This window comes from Vigna radiata, chromosome 8 (assembly GCF_000741045.1).
Source record: "Vigna radiata var. radiata cultivar VC1973A chromosome 8, Vradiata_ver6, whole genome shotgun sequence".
In the NCBI taxonomy this organism is placed as follows: domain Eukaryota; kingdom Viridiplantae; phylum Streptophyta; class Magnoliopsida; order Fabales; family Fabaceae; genus Vigna; species Vigna radiata.
This window is the reverse complement of record NC_028358.1, coordinates 20,912,154-20,928,437: the sequence shown is the minus strand read 5'-3', so window position 1 is coordinate 20,928,437 and position 16,284 is coordinate 20,912,154. Positions and strand designations below refer to the sequence as shown.

The window sequence follows — 16,284 nt, the reverse complement described above, 5'->3', positions numbered from 1 at the left end:
TGCCTAATTCGTTTTTCAACCTTTTCTTTCCAATACAAAGTCATGTCAATACAATAATTTACATCATTACCAATTAAACGAATTCAGTTTCAAATTTCTTTCTACAAACATTTCATGAATCCTGACATCCAAATTTTGTGTGGACTATAGTGCAAAGATTTAAAACATGGATAATTTTATTCATCAAATTTCATTACCAATAAATGTAACAAGTACTACTCCTTCAACATTCCTAAGAAAATAAATGCAGATTCAACATGAATACATATTCCAAAAGTTCTAAACAAATAACAAATCACTGTTTGTCCAAAATATTTACAAAATGCCTAAATCTTGCAACACTTGATTCCTTCGCACATTCGCAGCATCCAAAATCCATTGACAAACATATTACTCCCTAAACTGTTGGAGTTCATCCTGCAAAAACAAAAAAGCACAACATTTGAATAAAATGCAACATTTATATCAAAGGTTCACAAGATGGAAATTTTTTCAACTTACATTTGTATATGTGGGCATTGTGTTTCCATTGTATTTCTCAATTTCATCCCACAACTTCATAATTTTTAAAACAATTATTCCACAATCAAACCAAACCAACGTCAAAATTTATTTCTTCGTGACTAAGCTTACAAGACAACTATTTTGCTGAAATATCCCAAAAATAAATCTTGAGGCCGCATACACACAAAAGAATGATCTGGGAAAGGAACCATGAAGGAGGCATCCAACGGATCCATGCCTAGCACAAAAGGCCAATGTGAGGATGGAAAAAAAGTGACAAACCTCTTTAAAAGGAAATAGCAACTCATTAAATAGTAGTTTCTTAACTGGCTGAACCTGATCAGACAAAAGTAAATAATTATGCTGATATTCTAGGTGAGAGTAATGAGGTCGAACATGAGGTTTGTCCTTACAAGATTCTTATTAACTAAAGTGTAATTTTTTTCTTTTAAGAATTTAAATGTCTGTCACCAACTTTAGCCGCTGAAATGTAGTTAGTTTATCTAAAGATTTTATGATTGAATTAAATTAATCACTAAATATTTTCCAATCTAGCCACCCATTAAAACGATATATGTAGTTTCTAAATTGGTTCCAGTATGTTAAAACGATAAACTAAAAAAAATTATGACCAAATAGCGTCACTAAATATTTCTACACTGAAAATTTTGCTGTTAGAATTTGTCACCTTTTAAATTTGGTGGTTAATTCAATCACTAAAATAAATAGTGACTGATTTTTGTCATCAGGGACTGTTTTTTTTTTTTTTTGTCTTTATATTAACTTTAGTGTCTCACTGGAATAAAATACAATCAAGTTTGGTTGTGATAAGAAATAGCTATATTTAGGGATAGATGAAAAATGTGTTGACAAATTCCAACCAATCTTCTAATAATATTGATTAAAGTATTAAAAAATATATTTTTTATTTGGATGTTAAGGAATGTGCCCTCTTCCTTTTAATTCTTCAACCAATATTTTTAGGATACAAGTTAATAAGATTTTTAATGCTTATGTATAGATTAGCATAAGGAGTTCATAACAATATTTCTAGGTCGATGTCAGTTTCCTTTCAACATTGTTTTTAAGTCAATTCTTAAAAGAGATGTATGTGGCTAAAGTTTATTCATTTTTTACTTTGGTGTAATACTTCCTACTGCAGATTATGTTGAATTTTTTGAAGGATTTTGAAACAAGGTTGGCATCAAGATCACGTGTTCTCAAGAAACTGAGCCACTAGGAACAGTAGGTCCCTTGACTCTTGCTAGGGATAAGTTGATAGATGACTCTGCAGAACCCTTTTTTGTTCTCAACAGTGATGTTATCAGTGAGTATCAACTTAAAGAGATGATTGAATTCTATAAAGGCCACGGAGGAGAGGCTTCCATAATGGTAACAAAGGTAAGTGTTTTGACAAAAAGTAATTCTCATTTAAATATATTAAAAAGTAATTTACATATTTGTCATTTGTTAGTATGTCAATCTGTCCATGTCAAACGCTTAAGGCACCCCTCGTCTGTATGAAATGAAGATGTTACAAGACCCAAAAAGGTTGATTCAATAGCTCATCACCGGAAACAATTGTATGGTAAATCAAACAAATTTGTTGTATAGACTCTGTAGAGTTTTATATCAGTTAACAACAGGATACCATCTTGGAAAACTTATTGATATTTTTATAAAGTTCTAATGGACAGCTTAGCTTCTTACACAAATTACAGAAATGCTAAAAAACTAACTTCAGAAACTCACGATATTTTTCCTACTAAGTGATAAACCAATCTAACATTGATAAAACATTTCAATTTATGTTTCTTTTGGCAATAGCAGGCAATTAATGGGTGAAGAACTAATGGGTTTGGGTATCAAAGAACTACAAAGAACTCACCTTGCTTTGGGTTTAGGGTTCTGCCGTCGAGCAGATGGAACCGCGATTCTCGGTGGATGGAAGACGGCGGATGGGAGGAGGGTCTCCGGCGGTGGCAGTGCATCCCTAGGGCGGTCACCGATGGGCACGAGTTGGCCAAGGCGGGTGGCGGCTGGTTCTCCAACGCGCTTTTAGGGTTCTGCCGCAAACAAATGGAACCACGATTCTTGGTGGATGGAAGACAGCGGACGGGCGGCGAGTCTCCGGCGGCGGCAGTGCGGCGGCGGTCGTCACCGGTGGGCACAAAATGTTCAGAGGCGGGTTTGTGAAATGGACAATAGATGCGGGTTTGCGAAATGGACACGAGATTTGGTTTGCGAAATGTATATCAGATTTAAAATTTGGAACTTTCTCTCTCTGCACCACATCAGCGTTTCATTTAAAAATTAAATTTCAGCTGGACGAATCACATTTAGACACGTGTCCCGTGTCTAAATGTTGTTCAAAAGTGTTGTTCATATATCATTTTCCGAATCGAAAATGTGGGTCATATGTTAATTTATAGTTTTTTAATTTTTTTAAATATTTTTTTTCTTAGTTTAAGAAAAGTTGTTCACTTATCAAATCAATATTATGTCACGTGATAATGTTAGTGTCATCTGTCAAGTCAGTATCACTGTTACGTAGGGATTACAATTGGTCGAGTCCGGCACGGATAATGTCTACATTCCCATTGTTACCTGTCTTGTTATCTGTCCTGTTATTCGTCTTGTTACTCATCAGATAGTCTTTTAAAAAATACTCGTGAGATAATTTAAAAAGATATTTTACAAATTTTTAAAATAAAATTGAAAAAGAAAATATAAAATATAATATAAATTAAAATTTAATTTTAATTAAATTTAAATTAATAAAACATAAGTAAATTTTAGTTTTAATTAAATTTAACTTAATAAAATTTAAATTAAATTTTTATTTTAATTTTTTATGGGTAATGAATATGGGTAGTACAACTAGTATGATACCCGCTACCTACTACCTGTGTATAATAATACTAACTATATGTTTTGGATTCCGCTTCGACAGGTAAGTTTTTCATCCCTTGTGTCGCATGTCAATATTAATGTCACATGTTAGTGTGTCATATTCAATTCACGCCCAATTTTTATTAATTTTGTTCAATTTACCTAATTTTTGTTTATATTTTTAATTCAGTTCCAATTTTTATTGTCTCTAAATTGAGATCAAATATATTTTTTATTAAAATTCATATTATAATTAAATATTTCTTTATTATTTTTAAACTAACTCTCACTATATTACTGGAATATAATTATTAGATTTATGTTTGATTTTTTTCTACATGCAAAAAATAGGATTAAAGTAGGTTTAAAAATAATCAAGAATTTTTCTTCCAATTTTAAAATAATAAATAATTTTCTTTCTAATTTTAAAAATAAATTAGAATTTTCCTTTTAATTTTAAAAATATTGAAAAAATATTTTTCTAATTTTATAATGAAGAATTTTCCTTTTAATTTAAAAAATAACGATGAACTTTCCTTCGAATTTTAAAAATAATAAATAATTTTCTTTGGAATTTTAAAAATAATGAAAAATTTTCCTTCTAATTTTAAAAATAAGAAATAATTTTTCCTTCTAATTCTAAAAATAATGAATAATTGTTTTTGAAATTTTAAAAATAATGAAGAATTTTCATTCTAATTTAAAAAATAATGAAGAATTATCTTTCTAATTTTAAAAATGATGAGGAATTTTCTTTCTAATTTTAAAAATATTGAAGAATTTTCCTTCTAATTTAAAAAACAATTAATATTTTCATTCTATTTTTAAAAATAATGAAGAACTTCTCTTCTAATTTTACAAATGATGAAGAATTTTATTCTACTTTTAAAAATAATGAAGAATTTTATTCTACTTTTAAAAGTAATGAAGAATTTTTATTCTAATTTTAAAAATAATGAATAATTTTCCTTCTATGTTGACAAATAGTGACACTTGGCACTGAGACATATTTGACACGTGACGTTAAACTAACTTCACACGTCGTATTGACATTGTCAATTACCCAATGTTGACTTGATATATAGATAACATTTTTTAAATTAAGAAAAAAATTGAAATAATTAATAAAAAATTAAAAAAAAACTACGAATTAACACATGACGTATATTGTTCATATTCTGTTAACAATTTAGATGACGTCATGTAGAAAGACCAAATTAAACATAATTTACCAAACGAGGAACCACGTCGAACATCCCAAAAAAACAAGTCTCACATTATACAAAGTCGACGAAAATAGAGACCAAAAGAATATTTAAATCTTGTTATACTTTGTATTATTACAAAAAATTATCTTTTGTAGTTGTTTGATCATGTTGAATTGTTTACATAGATTACGAAGACATACATGTTGAGAGAAAATCGTGTAACATCTTTATGTTTTGAAGTTTAACAAACAAGAGAAAATAAAATATCATCTTAAAAAAAGAGTATCTAATTTAGACGGTATGTTAGAATATTTAGACTTTTTGAATCAGTCACTAGAATAACCATACCATTGGAATTTTTGAAAGATAGACTAAGAATATTTAAGTGTATGAAAGTCTAAATTATTGTTTATTTATTTATAATTATATTGAGTGTAATACTCTTAAACACTCATAAAAAAAGATTTTTATGTCAAATGTTTATGATTTCTAATGCAAGTAACTTGTCTAATGTGAATGACAAATTTTCGTCGAAAAAAATATCCAACATAAATTTATTTTGGACCTCACCAAATATAACATAAATTTACGTCAAACTTATAAGATTAGGCCTATTTTTCTTTTTTTTGTTTTATTTTAAAGTTAATTGATTTTGACTTAAACAAACTCTAAAGTATAAAAATACTAATGCTAATGGAAAACAACAACAAATTCAAAACACAAAATTAACACAAGACATTCATGTCTTATTGTGATTAAGATTCTCAAAAGTAATCATGACTCAATTTTAATAGTACATTAGAGATTTAAACACTTATCTCAATGACACACTTGGAGCCACAAAACTTCAATGCAATTAGATGAAAACATCCATTACCCTAAAACACCACAACCACCAATTCAAACCAAAAAAAATGACGTCCAAAACGTTCACAAATTCCATGTAGTAACATCATGATTGTTGTCACTGTCTCAATATAAAAGAATAAAAATAAAAGATAGAATAGATCACAAGAAAGAAGTTAAAATATTAATTAAACAGTTTTATGTTAAACCTCTAACATTCTTAGAAATAAGTTTCAATTATTTGCAAAATTGTCGTTGTTATTTTTTGTAGTGATCTTGATTTGGATTCATAGTAAATCGTGTAACATGAAAGAGTAATGCTACATTAGTGTATAAATATTAAATATAGCTAATTAATCAAATATGAAATTTGTAAAACATTAATCAATAGTTTTAGAAAGAAAAAACTTAAAACATCCATAAAAGAAGGATAGAATATATATATATAAGATAACTACTGTGAAGCAAGTTATATTGAACTGTCAGCGTATGATATGTGGAGCAACTTATGTATGGATGCTATAATTAACAATCTTGTTAAAACACGGTTCAAATTTAGAACAACACAACTACAACGTCAAAATGTTTGGAAATAACAACATGATGAAATAAATTAGAGAAATCAAGTTATTCGTAAGAATTAATTGCATGATGAAACAAACTTCTGGTAGGCCAACTTTCCACAGATGTCACAATATAAGAGACGCCGCCCCTAATGATAATTAGAACACACGTCCCTAAGTCACAGGTCATTTCCTATATGAATGTAAAGTTATCATGTTTCTTTCATTTTCTTGATGTATTTCATGATAATAGTTACATAAATTTTGGTGTCCTAATATTTACGCAACACCAATGTTACATGCCCCACATGCACTATCCACAGTAGCATATCACATTTCTTCATTACTTCATTACTTCATTACATATTTAGGATTTCGTAATGTTGACTAAAATCATGGATTAAATGGTTATTTAATTTAAATAAAGAATTAAATGCTTTTTTATCTTCTGAAAGAGATAAATGATTATTTCTGAATAAAATTGATAAAGTGGGTTGGAACAGTCCCAAAATGAATTGATAGGAACCTTTGCTTCTCTAAACCGTGAATGGGCATCTCAAAAGACTCTCCACCTTATAATTTCTCTTTACTTTTTAGCGACAAATGGAACACGCTCTTTCTGACGCGTTACATTTTGACGTCAACACATAATCAGTGCTACTTATCATTTGACAATGACAACGGCATTCAGTGAAATCAAAGAGGGAAACACACGGGACCAAAGGGATTTTCTATGCTTTCTAAATCCCTTTAAGATGTAACATTCAAAATCTTATACAAATCAAAATTATTAAGTTACAAATCAATTTATTCTTTGATATTAGTTTGTGACACTAGATTAGACATGTAAAATGATGATGTTCCACTGCTTGATATGTGAAATTAGGGGAGCAACAGATGACAAAATTTGCTAGTTACAGCATAGTCATGGTTGATGATAAGATAAGCCTTGTCCTTCTCATGAACCACAAGGCCAAGTATAATAATGTTGATGCAAGTCACAGGAATCAATGGGTGACCACATTAAAGTCAGCAAAAGTATGTGAAGAAAAAGCACAATAAAAGAATATGGACACAAGAGTTGGACCCCAAAGGAGATGACAACACATCCCTACGTCACATGCTTTCTGTGGTCAGTGAAACCACAATTCACAAGAATTTTACCTCTGCTACCAATCTTATTAATTTTCTAGGAACTCAAGGTTTCTGATATTCCCGTCTATTCTAATGCTAAATCACAATCTCACTACCTATAATACATAAATATTGCAATAATTTAGCATTATTACTATGCCAGTGTTGTGTAAGAGCTTACATTGGGCCAACATGAATCATTTGCCTTGTTCTCATTGAACTTTGAAGCCTTTCTCTGGCATGCCTCAATGCATCTAAAGCTTCAAGGACACTAACAGTAATTGGTTTGGGGTTACTGGTGGCTTGTGATGTAGCTGTCACAGTCACGGGAACTAATGCCAGAGAATTATCACACAGATACCCATCATTACTCTCATTCTCAGTCACTGATGATGATCTTGAGCTTAAACTGCTAAACCTGAAATAAATCACAAAAATTAAAGATTCGTGCCTTAATCAAACAAGTTCTATTTCAAGCACACTATCTATTCACCAAATAGGATTTTGCTTCTAAACTGAAAGAATACACTTTAGCAGTCCACAACTTCAAAATTTGTTACCTCAGAATTTAATTTATAGACAACTGATAGTTTAAAGATTTTCTTACATGTAGTCTATTCAAAATCATGCTAAATAATAACTTTTTAATGATTTTTATGGTAATAGTTATCTTTAGAACATTTACATTAACCTTACATTACAGTAAAACTCATTTTATTATACTCAACTCCTCTAATATTAAGACCATATAACAGAGAAATTTCACTGAAATAAATACATCAGCGGATTTTGTTATGTATCTTAAAAATTCTTAATAAACAGCTATAAACGTATTTTACTTTTTAAAAGTACATTCCCTAGTTGAAAAGGAAACCAAAGCCCGAAGTAAACCATCTAAATGTCAGCATCAAAACGTTCAAATCTAGTACCTGCTTTCATCCTTCTTCAAATTCCCATAGCTCAGATTCGGATTCTCGCCCAGGATTTGTGGGGAAGAATCACCCGTGTATGAATTAATACTGAAATTATCAGTATTCTGAGAGTCACAGTCTCTTGTACTGGATTGACCATTGTGGTTCTGAATAAGAGTAGAGGCTTCCGAAACATTGTCACTGTGATCTACATTTTCTGGGAAAGCTGGAATTTTTGCATCATGTTTTTTTTCGTTTTCTTCTGAATGTTTGGAAAGTGAACTAATCCAAGATGATCCACAAGAATTTTCACATTTCTCCGACGAATCAGAATGTTCCAATTGCCCTGACTTGGAGGGTATGCTGAAAGATCCAACCTTGTTTTTTAAAAAATTGAGCCTTCTTTCAGCTTTATCTCTTAATTTCGTCTCTTCTCTAAGCAATTTTTCCAACTCAACTAACTGTCTCCAGAATAATTTTTCATTAATTTTCGGGAGAGAAAAATGGAAACACAGGATAAAGTTTGTCAGACAAAAAGCCACAGAAGATAAACAGCAATGCCATTTTCTTTCCTTTACAGCGGTGATCCAAACAGAGCCACATAAAGTGAATGAAACAATTATTCAAGATTGACAGTGTTGTTAGAACAAAAGATGTATTAATTGTTGTGTTATGTTATGGTATGTTACCTTGTTCCCCATTGATTCTGCTTCCATCTTGGCCACCCTTGAAGCCTGTCTCTCTGCCAGTAATCTCCCTCTGAGGGACTCCACAGTGTTCAGATTCAGACCCCCTTCTTCCACTTTCTTGCAGCTGAATTGACACATTGAACAATGTCATTCCACTTTTGTTACCACATTTGACAATGTAATGCAAGTGAGATAGATAAAGAGTGAGAGAGAACAGAAACATACCTCCATATGAGGTCCTTATCAGCAGCTACCACTTGCTTGTGATCTACACTTTCACCACAACAAGACCCCATCTATATTGTCTTCAGATCAGACCCCAAAAGTGTGTTGAGTTCTTATATGAACAGGGAAAAAGGGAATGTAATGGTTCTTTGGAAGATGAATTCTTGTTCTGCTGTGCAGTGCAGGTTCAAAAACAAATGTACTTTGCCTTTTCAAAAAAAATCTATAGGGGGAATGGAATCTTGCTCACAACAACTCACCCAAGGTGATTTTTTTATTTTGAAGTCTCTGTCTAAGAGTTATAAGTAAATGAATAATTAAATACCCACCTACAAGTACACTTGTGTCTTGTGCCACTGAATGACTGTAATAGTTAAAATACACATTCTGTATTTTTCTCCTATGAAAAAGAGATCTTGTTTCTTACGCTTTGTTCACCTTTCAAATTTGTAAAATTCAACAACTAAAACAATGTGCATGTGAAGTAGACATTTATAATCAAGTAAACATTCTTTCAGTGTCCTTTTTTTGACTAAATTTGTAAAAAAGAATGTATCATTTTATCGTTTTCTATTTTTTAGTGAAATTCAATTACCCAGTTTCTTTGACTTTGAGTGAGACTGTCCACCGATCAAAAATAAATTATAGCTAAACACGCCTAAATCAGAGGCTTGCGTGAAGAAATTAACATATTAATTAATGTTTTAATGCATGTTGCAGTTGCAGTTGCAATTGCCAAAGCCTATATGATGAAGTAATCAAAATATCAAATTTTAACAACGGGAAAGATTAACTGTATTTTTTATTGATTAATAATTAAACTGGTTTTTTGTGAACTCATTGTCTGGTGTTTAAAATAAAATCTCATAAAACAAGATTGGACAATATTTTATTTCAGCCAATGTTACAAGATGTCCGATGTAATATTGGAGAAATATCAACTACAATTTTTTAAACATTAAAAACAACATAAGATGATTTAAATTTATTAAATGTTATTAATTAAAAATTAAGAGTGGAAGGAGATCTAGAAGTAGGTTATTAAAATATAATTGCTGCAGTTGCAGGCGGACAGCAGACGCACACAATGAGAGGGTTTTTTTTTTTTGTGTGATACCGACAGAGATAATTCTGCAGCATATATTGGTTTTATCTGAAACATCCTTGTTAAATTTAAATTTTGAATTCACATGAAATGGGTGAGGTTGAATTTTTTCAAACTTTTTCTTCGCTACCTGCTACTCTTCTATTATCACGTGATCTTATTTAAATTTCTTTTACTTCTCAACCATCTCACTGTACCAAATTTTAAGAATAATATTATTCCTATAATTTTGTAAATTCTTCAAATTAGGATCGCTAATGAAATTTAATACATGAAGTGTTCATATAAAGACAAACTTTACAAAATTACGATAGATGGAATAAAAAATAGCTTTTAAAAAATTGCATTTCTGAGAAATCTCTCCCACAAACACCTCTCTCGTACATCCATTATATATATATATATATATATATATATATATATATATATATATATATATAATACTATGTATTTATTTTGAGTTGTCTGCTCTACACCATTCATAAACAAAGCCACAATTTCAAAATAGTTCTACTTGTGCAAGAAGAAAGACATTGAGAGATAATTGCAGAGAGGTTTTTTTTTTTATTATTGAATTATACTCCAATTGAAACGCAAGTAGTATTAATGTATACCATATGTTGTGGTAAAGAATGGGCTGGGGATACCGAGAGTCAAGAGTGTTTAAAAATAATCCCACAATCATAATCCCACATTTATTTACAAAAGAAAAATTGATAATTAAATACCCTTAACTTGTTTTCTATATGTATATAAATCCTATTATTTAATTATTAAAAAATTAATTAGAACATATTCCTCAACTTGTTTTCCATATTTAGAATCTAAGTCATAATTAAATAATGAATAGTTAGATAATTTTTAGAAAACTGATTAAAAATAAAAACATTCTTCATAGATATCAGGTCTTGAAAAGATTTTAATCCTAAAAGCTAAGAAAGGACTAATCCGAAATTTCTATTGATTTTCTTACAATTTTTTATTTTAGCTTTGTTATTGAAAAAGACTTTAATGTATTCATTTTATAGTTTTTTTTTTCTTTTAAAACACTCATTTACTTTTCACTACACTTATTGATTTTTATATTTTTACTTTGGTCATTTTAGTTACATATTAAAGTATTCTAGATCTTATTTTCATATTCAATCAATAGATTCATACGATTTATGTTCCTTAGACTCACTTAAGTTGGTCCTTATAATGCATTAATAAAGGAAAAAGATCTAACTTATTTTAAGAGATTCTTAATAAAGTTTAAAACATGTTTTCCTACCGTTAATGCAATGGATTCAACTAACATACTTAAAATTCTCGCGTTCTCATGTACATAAAAAGAAAATCCTAAAACTAGTAGATTTTACAACATTCATCCATCTCTTAAATTATCAAAGTAGTGATGCCATGATATAACGACGACAACAAGTACACTCTAAAAATTATTCATATTATTCACATTAAACATCTTCTAAATAAAAAAAATTAGCAATTACAATAAACATATAAAAATCAAATAGTTAACTTCATCAAACATAAAATTCACTTCATTGAAACCAATCAATCTACAACATGAATTAAATAGTTAACTTCATTTACGTGAAGTCATTCTTCCTTAAATATATCTGCTTACCAACATTTTCTTTATAGTTTTCTACCGTAAACAAAAAACATATTGATAAGAAATTTAAACATACTCTAAAACTCTCTGACTTAAAAAGATTCCTCTTAAACAAAAAAAAAAATCATATGTAAATAAAATTCATCTATGCACCAATTTAGTATTAAGTTGACACACACCAAGACTTTTAGGATGAACTTATTTTGTTCAAAATTTTGATCGGTTCAAAAATTTGTTTCTAATGTCAAAAATCTTTCTTTGTCAAGCAATCTTCAATCTCGAGAAACATTATACTCGAGCCTAAAAATGGTAAGAGAAAGAAGAAAGAAATGGGTAGTGGCAAGGGAATAAGGTTCATGAAAGGAAACTAGATGACCAAATTTCTTTCTTTTTATAGCTTGAACTATTTAAAATAACAAAATTGTACTAAGATAATCAAGTTACATGTCATGATTGTCCATTCTCTCTCATCCACGTGTGTCTTGCCTACTATGACTTGCCTAGTCCGTTTGATTTATACATAGCGTCTATTGTGTGTAATTTTCCTATCGACTCAATGTAATTCTAGGTAGCCTCTTCTTTGTGCAGTTCTACTTAGCGCATGCCTATAGTGTACAATGCTCATAACATCTATTCTTTTTGCCATGCAGTACCCATTTGTTACATTTCTCTACTTTCTTTGTTTCATTCTTAATTTAGCTTATTCCTAAGTTCCCCTTAATCTTCCACCCCTACCATTGACAAATACCTTTACATTAATTATCTATCTTAACACAACACATAAAACCAAGTCCTTACACTTAAACACTTTGCGGTTAAAACATTTAAAAATACTTCTAATCTGATAGAATAACAACAACCAAATGTCATATCTCGAGGCCAGCAAAATTATGAAGTTTTAACGATCAGTAGATGTAAGATATTTCAAAAGCAAAAATAGTCATCATTAATGCTTATCAAGAATCAGACCATTGATAAACACATCAACTTTTTTTGTATGAAATTAAAGGGCCAGATGAAACAACCTAGGAGCATTGATATCTAAAATGATGGTTTTGAAAGTATGACCTTAAACCTTATTAAGGAAACAAACTCATTCATCCAAAAAATTGTTTTACCTACATCTTCTACATGGCATTTTAGTTTAGGGGCTTATATATCTAACTGAATTCAAAGATATTGAAAACATATTGTTATCAATTGACTCTGAGAATTTTAGAGATATCCATGTTAATAAACACCTAAACAACTCAAGCTTTTTATAACTAAGAGATAAGTAACAACTTCTAGCATGAAATAAAGAATCTTATCTTTTCTATCCTTATTCAAGGAACTCAAAAGCATATAAATACATTGGTTTATTAGAAAGTATGCGCTCAACTCTTTTTAACTTAAACATAACTAAATATTTTGCACGTAGATCTCTCTTTAGTTCTTACAACAACTCATAACAAATCCTCAAATCTATTAACACAATTCTCTTAATTATCACTCTTTCCACTTGGAAAGAATAGCAACCAATATATTTTATAAAAGATACATTGATATTTTTAAATATATTATTTCTTCTCTATAATAGTTGTTTAAAACTTTTGTTTTACTAAAATTAATAAAGGTATTTAATTATTCTATTTTAATGTAGTTTGAAAGTTATTTTTTTTTTCAATTTCCCCTTTAATGTTTAAATAATTTTTAATCTATTATAAAAATATACATAAGAATACAATTAAAATATTCCGTTATGTTGACATTTAAAAAGTAATATATAAGAAAGAATAACTTAGTTAAAAAAGGAAAGTTATAAAGACAGTAGGAATAACTATTTTTGGTAAAGTTAGCGCTGATATAATTTTTATTTTCATACATGATTTGTTTGATAAAAATGAAAGAAGTAGACTAGATGAAAATAGGGTGATAAATGTAATAGAAAAAAAAAGGTGCATGGAAAAAATTGAAAAAAAGAATAAAAAAAAATAGTACAGTTAATTTCATCCATTTGTTTACTGTTTCTTCTCCTTCCAGCTATATTATTTCCTTATTCTTTCCTCCTCACTCATAATTTCAAATAGGTTAGTAATAAAACAAATCATATATCAAAGAAAATCAGAGAGCTTATTTTCAGACCCTACTATACTGTCATTTTACTTTTATTTTAATTATTTTAAAACTGATTTTTTTTCCGAGAATTTTTTATAAAAAAACATCTTAAAAATATAAAGTTTAACCAAACAAATTTAGGAAAACATAATTTTCCATAAATATATTTGATAAATTTTCTTTTAGTTTGATTTTGTATATAACTCATGAGCTATATATGCACATTGCTTTGCTTAAAATGTTGTCACAAATATGATTCCAGATTAATTTATGCAATCACATATCAACTTTCTTTTGTCATCCTCTTAAAAAGTTTTAAGAATATTCTATTGTAGGAGAAACAAAGATTGGAAATTTCCCTTCAATATTTAATAGCAAACAAAACTAAGTAGAGTGAGTGTTACTTGATGTAATCTTTTAAGAAAGCAATTTTAGGTTTGAATATTATAGAGAAAAACAATATGATTGAAAGAACAAAACTTGCTAAAAAGAAGTTAACAATATTTTATTGTTAAGAGTAATTATTGTTAAAATTAACAGATATTACAGATTAACAAAATGATTAAAAGAATGATGACAAATGAAGTAAAACACAAGTAGGGACCAATGGTAATTATGATATGAAGTTGTATATGTATATCTAGCCGTGAAAATGGTTTTAGAATAATTGAATTTCTTGTTTCAAGCTATGCAACAGAAGCATAATGAGTATAATGATAAGGGTTCGTATTTCGCTTGTTCTGCACTCGAAGAAATGTACAAAGCTGTTGCATTACTTTACTTGATTTTGCAATGGAGATAACTGCATTATAGTAATCAATTCCGAAGAATAAATGCACACAACTTTAAGCTTTCTCCTTTATTTCACTGTAGAGGACCACTGCATCCTCTTCATTAGGTCGCAGACTAATTAAGGTGTGAACTCATTGCCTATTCATGCCTTAACGCATAAGCATTTTCCTCTCATACTTTTTGAATTTAAATACCATTTAATTTTTTTATAATATATATATATATATATATATATATATATATATATATATATATATATATCAGGGTTTGAATGCATAACTAATCTCGCACACGTCTCTTTCTTTTAAAGTAGATACCACGCTCTTCAGGAAAAAATGTCAATCAAAACTTCATAGTCATTCAAATATATGTTGATGACATTATATTTGGTGTTATTGATAAAAAGTTATTCCAGGATTTCTCGACAATGATGCAAGAAGAATTCGAGATGAGTATGATGGGCGAGCTAAAATTCTTTCTTGGACTATACATAAAGCAAGAAGACGACTCAATCTACATACATCAAATGAAGTATATCAAGGAGTTGCTCAAAAAGTTTAAAATGGACAACTCAAAGGAAATGAAGACTCCAATGCATCTAATAACTAGCCTAGGGCTAGATGAAAGCTCAACAAAAGTGGCCAATAATCTTTATCTCAAATGATAGGGATCACTTTTGTATCTCACAGCGTCTAGGCTTGATATTATATTTAGTGTTTGTCTTTGTGCATGATTTTAGTCAAATCCCAGAGAAACGCATCTTAGTGTTGTTAAATGCATATTTTGCTATCTAAAAGGAACAACATCTCTTGGTCTATGCTATAAAAGGAGTGAGAGATTTGATCTTGAAGGATATTGTGATGTTGATTTTGCTGGAGATAAAGTTGAGTGAAAAAGTACAAGTGGAGGTTGTCACTTTATTGAAAGAAACCTAGTATCGTGGCTGAGCAAGAAGCATAACACAATTGCGCTATCAACAATGTTGTTACTCAGAGACTACATCGTATATAGCTCTTCAGCAAAGGAAGCAACCTTGAAGTTATAAGATTGCATATCATTATACATATCCTCTCTAAGAGAGTTGATCGAGTCTGTAACTATACAAGTGTCAGATTAATTTAAACATCTCCTCTTTACGAGAGTTAAATATTTGTACCTTGTAATATCCTAATGTGACAGGAAACATTATGAGGGGGAAGGGGGATGAATGGTGTTTCTGTAAATCCTTTCCAAGGCTGATGTTAGACCATAGCTATTAGAGATTAGATAATCCTCACGGGAGGCTTAGCTCTCAAGCTATAAACATTGTTCTGATATATGCATTTATGGTCTCAATGTTCAACTTATCTCTGTATCATTTAGGAGAAGTAACTCTTGGAGAAAAGGTGTCAGTTAACATATATGCATGTTAAAAATTTTCTTTCCACAACAAAAATTTTATACTGGTTCACTCAACTAAGCTACGTCCAATCCTCCTCTAAGATAACTTAGAGGGTTTCACTAGATTTTCAATGAAATAGATTTGATTATTCTTACCACTATTAGTTTCTCTAGTCAAACCCAATAACCCCCATTACTATGACTAGCACTGAGTATCACCCACTCCTGATTATGTAGTATTATTCACCACTCCTGGTATCCCTAAACCCTCATGGTATCCTTTTGATACACTGTTTAGTTAAGTTTAACCAACTTTTAGTTGT

The 16,284-nt window shown here is 29.7% G+C and overlaps 1 protein-coding gene across 1 annotated transcript; it reads right to left on the bottom strand.

Annotated features, from left to right (window-relative positions):
* Positions 1-7,111: 7,111 nt before the first annotated feature.
* On the bottom strand, positions 7,112-9,274 carry LOC106771388. Its single transcript, XM_014657360.2, has 4 exons — positions 8,973-9,274; positions 8,748-8,871; positions 8,077-8,519; positions 7,112-7,565 (listed from the first exon to the last, which is right to left on the bottom strand). Exons 1-4 carry the CDS (start codon positions 9,041-9,043, stop codon positions 7,325-7,327), a joined length of 879 nt encoding a protein of 292 aa, XP_014512846.1. The 5' UTR covers positions 9,044-9,274; the 3' UTR covers positions 7,112-7,324.
* Positions 9,275-16,284: the final 7,010 nt, after the last annotated feature.